We start from the raw sequence: 7550 nt of genomic DNA, 5'->3' as shown, positions 1-7550 counted from the left end.
TAAAGTTAATTTAACAAAACAAATTCAATGGTGCATCGTTCACAAAGTTGATTGGACGCAGCTTATAAACTAGCAACTCCCTGATTTTAAAATGGTTTATCTATTGAGCAGTTTGGGCTTATATATGCCAAAAAAAAATGGAAAGAGACATTAACGATGTGTTCTATACCTCTAATTTTAAACTTTAGCTTTTATTTAATATGAACTTATTTAAACGTATTTATTGTTTTCTTAACTTTGCTTTATGTGAATATGAAGGGAACAGAACATTGTCTTATATTATCTTATCCGAGGGATTTTATGCTTTATACTCGTAATAGGTTTTTATTTTATTTATTTTATACTCCGTATTTATATTTATATATATATATATATTTTTTATTGTTGCATTTATAGGGGCTCGGCAAAGAAGAGTTGGGGAGAGAAGTGTACCCAATGGGGTCAAGTTTGCCAGATTGCTCACATGCTTGTGGAGTTTGTTCCCCATGCAAGAGGGTAATGGTTAGCTTCAGATGTGCTTCTGAGTCTTGCCCTATTGTTTACAGATGCATGTGCAACGGCAAATTTTTCCATGTTCCTTCTAACTAATTCATCTACTCCATTGCTTCTTTCTTCTCTCTACTGTTTTAATGCTTTCATTTAACTATGCTTGTCAGAAAGTTTCCCAAAAAAAAAAAAAAAAAAAAAGCTTAAAAAATATGAGCTTTATTATAGTTATTTTGATGTAAGATTATTATAGTTTTGTGTTTATTGATGCTTTTACTAGGGTTGTACTCATCATGTTTTTTGTTCATCAACTGAATTATTCCTGTTTTTATTGACATATTAAAGATATATGGTTGTTTATAACACTAGGGTCATGCTCGTTTCAAAACTAGAGCATAGTTGTTTTAAAGTACGGTGCACACAGTGCTAGACTGTCTCCTCCGAGACAGCACCGTGTAGCGATTGCGTACAGGGTAAGCAATTCAGCTAGACAACAAGAAGCTGCTAAAAGATTGCAGTCTTTCAGCAGTGGTGAAAGAGTAATAAATTCAGATGTCATGAATTCTCCCCTTTTCATTTCTTTCCTTTCTTTTTCTATAATAAATACCCTGCTTGCCTTCTCCAGCATGTATGTACATTTTTGTACAAGAACTATCAACTATGCCAATAAATGAAGACGTATACATAATAAGTTGAATACCTACAAGAACACAAACTGCATACAAACATGTACCTAGTTACCTACTCATCCTCCAATTCAAATCCCTCTGCGGCTAACAGACGGCGAATCTCTTTTTGCTTTTCCTCCTCGGCTTTCTTTCGGCGCATCAAGTCTCGCTTCTTCAAAACAAGTGTATGCCTCCTGAGAGTTGTCTGAAAGTTTTCTACAGATGCCTTCTTTTCCTTTGCCAGGATCCTCTTCTCTTCTTCAGGATCGACCTGAAACTCATTATATTAGGAATAATTTCACAATACATAACATGTCTCTGTAACTGTATATAAAAGATAAGGGTCCACTAAATGCTTGAATATTTGGTTGCAATAAAGAAGCCTCAACGGTTTCAAAGCAATAACCTTACTAATTTACCATCACATGTTCAATATTCCTATATAATACAGAGTATGCAAGATTTTCATATTTTAGGATGTCTTGTATAATTCAGTCACTTAATAGGTACATAACATGTAACTTTAAAACATTGCCACATTACTTTATATACCCTTAACCAAGATTCCAATAAAATAAAGTCACAACACTACATAAAAGTAAAATTTAAATAGCACAAAAGAAATTATAGTTGTGGTATTCTAATTCACTTTCAAAATGTGGCCTATTGTTTAGGAACGAAGGGCATATAAGCTAGATAAGTAGATATATTACATATACTTGCTAGATAGTAACACTCGACCTTAATACTTTCTTTTTCCCTATCTAAATCTTGTTGCATGGTAGAGTGTTTGACAATCTTAAAGATTGGATATGTCCTCTAATGCATGGCATATTACAGGCTCTAGTGGAGTGGTGGAAAGAAAGTTTGTATTTGGTGGAGCACAATAGAAATATCTTAAAGTTGCTCTTACATTAATTTGTAATTAACTTATCTTAATTTCTGGACATTAGCAACATCATCCTTCTAGGAGAAGACATAGGTAGTCTTTGACTGCAATTCGAAAGTAGGAAAAGTAAACAAAATACCTTTGATCGAGCACGTTGACGTGCTCTCAAGTTCATTTCACGCTGCTGCTGCTCAGCCCATGCTGCAATTGCCATATCACCCCGCTGGTCAAATGCCTTTCGCTTTTTTATGAGCCACTCCATCCAAGCTTCAGATGCCTATAGAAATCATAATAATGAATAAGTATATTGCTACTTTTCAAAAAGCAAAAAAAGTACGACAGAGAAAATAAGTATGACAACAGAATTTATTTATTTGTACGTAATAGAGTAACTCTCATTCAATAATTTAGTAAGCCAAATTTCACCTTCATAGGGTTCACTCGATTTTCCATGTCATAATTTCTCCTCTTCTCTCCATCAACAAGCAGCTCATAAGCTGCTTGAATTTTAATAAATCGGGTTTCAGCTGTTTCACCTTCCTCAAGATTGCCTCTACCATCATAGACTACAAGAGATATAATGGATCAGACCATATTTTATAAGCACTCCTTTAACGAAGATACTAGCATAGGGAAAGCAGCTACCCTTTGCAGAAATTTGACAGTAGAAAATAAAATCAACATTTGAATAACATCGTGTCTCTAATCCATTCCAAGTGGGTCCAATTACTCCTATATGCATAAGTGGTGAAAGTTTATGATATTGAGACAATGACACGATGAATTTAAAAAGCAGTTTGCAGTTACACCAACGGTTGAGTAAAATATTCATAAATTATGATATAGCCAAGGAACACCAATATCACAAAAACTACAAGAAGCTCAGGAACTCAGACACAGCGATTAACCACCAGAAAAGAATACCAACAATTCGACTTGGACAAACAGGGTATGGCTATGCATTGGATCCACCTGCTAGTCAGCTACTTATCAAATACCAAAATTTTTCATAATTTGTTCAGGTGCTGTATTGAAAGATGCAGCACTTATCTTATTACTCGTATAAAAGCCTTCACATTTAAAAACTAACCATCAGCAACAACTAAAAAATCTCAGAATATAAATATGACAGCACAATATTTTGTTCAGTTAAGCACCATCCACCAGCTGAAAACGGCTTTAACTTTGCAAAGCATAAAAACTACATGAAACTTTTTTGTATGACAAATTGACAATTGTGTCTCAACTAGTAGCTTACAAATAATTAAAATAGCTTATCCCCAATTCTTAAAACAAATTATACCTGAGAGGCTGAGACCTCTGCATTGCATTCAACAGTATAAGTGTATAACCAAGTAAATGAATAGTTTTTCACTGACACAACCATGAAACAAGCATCAAATTAAGAAAGAAAAATCAAGGTAAGGACTAGAGAAACAAACCATCAGGATGATAATATTTGGCGAGGCGCCTATAAGCAACTTTTACTTGGTCTTCATCTGCATCCCTCTCTAGCTCTGTAACACAAAGAGAAGAGCATAGCAATTAGACAATCAAACATTACGCCACAAAATAAGAAACAAATAGTCAAATAAGAATAAGATGCCATCTCACATTACCCTCTTTGGTTTGAAGTAAGACATTTTCAATGAAAAATTAGTTTTCACGAAAAACATATTTTCAAGAAAAACCATATTTGCAAGATTGTTTTCCTTTGTTTGGTTCTAACAAAAAAAAGTAAAGAGAAATTAAAAATAGGAATGGAAATGTAAGGAGCGAAAGTAAAAAAGAGATAAGGAGAAGGAAGGAAAATGTGGCTTCTCTCATGGATGCAATATTCCACTAATGGCATAATTGTTTTCCGCCCCTTCACAAACCAAACAAAGGAAAATGGGGAAAAAAAATAGGAAAATCATTTTTCATGATAACATTTTACATCAAACCAAAAGAGGCCTATATGAAATAAGTTTAACACATTCCTCACTATCTCCTGGATTTTCAAACATGAACTTCACTTTTATTTTCCAACCTTCACCACATACCTGCCAATTGCCACTAGCAAAAGTCTACGACTTCGCTCATTTCACTTGAAATTCACTTACTGAAACTTAATTGGAGCATATATGAACTTACTTGAACTAATCAAAACTTATTTTAGCCGCAAATTGAACTTCACTATCCTCTATTACATAACATATCCGAGCTTAATCGAAAAGTACAATGCCAATTCTATCCTACGAATCAACAATACATTTCCATGATCGAATCAGCAGATAATTAATTTCCAAAATTTCCTTAACAACCTAACATAGCTTATTAAATCAATCACAAATTATAATCAATCGATTAAAAAAGGTCATTTAATCACAAAATGAAAGAATGTATGCTAGCTATCATAGTACTCCTATCATCAAATCCCGTCTACATCATTGTCTTTCGTGGCTCTCCCTACACCAAAAGCAAAAATCACGAAACGAAAGTAATCGAATAAAAGAAACACTCACCAAGAACATCGTAGGGAGATTTCTCGCCGGTCCAATTGGAAGCACGAGCAACATATCTCCGATGATTCAAACGCAACCATGGTTCACTCCGATAAAACTCCGACGAATCGGAGGAAAGAGAAGGAAACGAGCTTAAACTAGGTTTTGAAAAAGGAACCCTAGATGATGATTTGGCGCCAAAAATATGAACCCTAATTCTGCAACAACATACAAAGGAAGAAACCACAGCATTTGGTCTGCAAATTGACCTCAAATGGCTCATAATTTCATCCAAAAATCCAAGTTCGAAGATAATCTTTGAATTTGATTACGGAAATTGGGGGAATTTGATTGAAATTAGGGATTTAGGAATTTGGGAATTAGGGATTTTGGTTGTTAAAGACGTGAAGTAAGAGAAAAATGGAGAAACTAACATTTCAGTGGGAAATTAACGGTATCTATGAATTTTGAAGTTGAGTTGATTAACGGTGGATAGTTTGTATTTGTATTTCTTTCATATTCGTAGATTCTGAATCTCACAATGTAGGTCCATTGTGTTGCAACCACAATTTTTTTTTCAATTTTATTCTTTGCTTTCCAGAAATAAATACCTTCCGTCAACATATAAATAAATACCTATCGATACAAATAAATGGTGATTCAAACCCTCAATTTCAAACAAGTAAGGGTCTGTTCCAATTGACTGAACTCAGCTGAACTGAACTGAACTAAACTAAACTAAACTAAACTGAACTGAATTGAACTGAGCTGAACTGAAGTGAACTGAACTGAACTTATTAATTAGTGATTTTTAACTACGGATTAGGGATCTTTGATTATTTATTGATTATTTATTACTATACATATGTGTATGTACAAATGTACATATTAAAATATTTACGAAAAATATACTATATAATTATAAAATTTATGGAAAATATATTAAAAACTTGAAACCTCTAAACATTTTAAACACATATACTATTTAATTTAAAAATAAAATAGTATTATGACAAAAGAACACAAAAACACTTACATGTATCTAACCCATTATTATTATTATTATTATTATTATTATTATTATTATTATTATTATTATTATTATTATTATTATTATTATTATTATTATTATTATTATTATTATTATTATTTATTGATTATTATTATTAGTATTATTATTATTATTGTTATTATTATTATTATTTATTGATTATTATTATTAGTATTATTATTTCAATTATTATTGTTATTATTATTTATTGATTATTATTATTATTATTATTATTATTATTATTATTATTATTATTATTATTATTATTATTATTATTATTATTATTATTATTTATTACTTATTGATTATTATTATTATTATTATTGTTGTTGTTGTTGTTGTTGTTGTTGTTGTTGTTGTTGTTGTTGTTGTTGTTGATATTATTATTATTATTATTATTGTTGTTGTTGTTGTTGTTGTTGTTGTTGTTGTTGTCGTTGTAATAAGAGCTCAAAAGAATGAAATTTGGCTTTATATCATTAGCAATATCATTAGACATAAATTAAGAGCTGAACTGAACTGAACTGAACTGAACTGAACTGAACTGAACTGAGCTGAACTGAACTGTACTGAACTGAATTTCAACGGAAGAGAACAGGCCCTAAAAGTTACACACTTACTATCTCAACCAACTTTTATTAATATTTTAAATTTCACATATTGAACATTACTAGTTGTGGACCCGTTCTGTTCCCTAAGTTATCGATATTAGCTTTTCATTATCGTTTTATTGGTGTTTGTATGTTCATCAACGGATTTAGTTAGTAGGGAATACACAAGATTGTATATGTTGATTAAATATATGCCTTCTTTAATTATTACTATAGATGGAACGTAATGTTTTGAGAGGTTTAGTGATGATCATGAATGAGTAGAAGAATAATAGTTAAAAGAAATTGATTAATTATTTCTACAATTGATTTAGGATATGTAATTTTCCGTTAAGTGAGGGTTTAAAAATTACTTATACTTAAAAAGCAAAATAGTTATGAAGCATTTAAAAAGTGAATTAGAAGGCCAACAAATTAAAGGTACGACCAAACGAAAAAAAAGAGATTGTGAAATACACTGAAAATAAGAAAGTGTTCAAATAAGAAAATTGTTTTATTTTTAATATAAGACTTTTTTAAAAAATAGTTAAAAATGGATTATAGACTGAAAAGAGTGATTTTGGGCCCGAAGCAAAAGAAGCCCAATCCCAAAGAGAATCAGGGCTATTGGGCCTATCATAATTCAATATTAAGGGAAAAATGTAGTAATTTGGAATTTTGTATGGTAATGATATATACCATAATAATGTATAGGTTCATTTAGTCATACTTTTTCTAATTGAGGTACTTTTATGAATTTTAAAGTGCCATAATGTGAAAGGTGTCATTATATGTATTCTTAAGTATATGTTTGACTTAGGTGTTGAGTTGGAATTTACAGTTGTAAGTTGTGAATGCAATTACATTATGTTGATTGATTTTTGTAGGGAATCAGTTTCATGCATGTTAAAGTCAAAGATTAATGTGAATCTTATTATCATTAAGTATTTTTTTGACTTAAGTGTAGACTGCATATTTTAGTTGTTTTATTTTTGCCTATAAAAGCATCATTGTTGTGTTGTTTTTGTCCTCATTTTAAAAATTATTTTTATACAAATGACAAATATAGGTGGTAATGGTGCTAACAAGCGTGGTCGTAAGCCTTTGATTCAAGGACGTTCATCAAGGATGATTGAGGCTAATAGTTGGGCAAATAGTATGTCAGCTAGATTGAAGGGGCGTTGTTTTGGGTGTTTTAGTCCCTCGGGAGAGTTACGTCACAAAGATTGGTCCGGCTGAGTTGTACCTGCAAAACAACGGAGACTCCGGGTGGTTGGAGCTCCGCCTCCGAAGATCAAGTTAGTAACTTGAAAAAGAATAAAGAGTGCGGAAATTTAGGTGGGGATCTGCTTGGATTCCAAGCTCAGGTGTTTCTCTGATGAG

The 7550-nt window shown here is 31.7% G+C and overlaps 1 protein-coding gene across 1 annotated transcript; it reads right to left on the bottom strand.

Moving 5' to 3' along the window:
* Window positions 1–1039: 1039 nt before the first annotated feature.
* On the bottom strand, window positions 1040–5084 carry LOC145639087 (uncharacterized). Its single transcript, XM_081690231.1, has 5 exons — window positions 4548–5084; window positions 3486–3560; window positions 2470–2609; window positions 2183–2320; window positions 1040–1425 (listed from the first exon to the last, which is right to left on the bottom strand). The coding sequence occupies exons 1-5, from the start codon at window positions 4807–4809 to the stop codon at window positions 1228–1230; spliced, it is 813 nt and encodes a 270-aa protein (XP_081546357.1). The 5' UTR covers window positions 4810–5084; the 3' UTR covers window positions 1040–1227.
* Window positions 5085–7550: the final 2466 nt, after the last annotated feature.

Source organism: Chenopodium album, chromosome 7 (assembly GCF_948465745.1).
Source record: "Chenopodium album chromosome 7, dcCheAlbu1.1, whole genome shotgun sequence".
NCBI classification, from domain to species: Eukaryota; Viridiplantae; Streptophyta; class Magnoliopsida; order Caryophyllales; family Amaranthaceae; genus Chenopodium; species Chenopodium album.
This window is presented reverse-complemented; position numbering and strand designations above follow the sequence as displayed.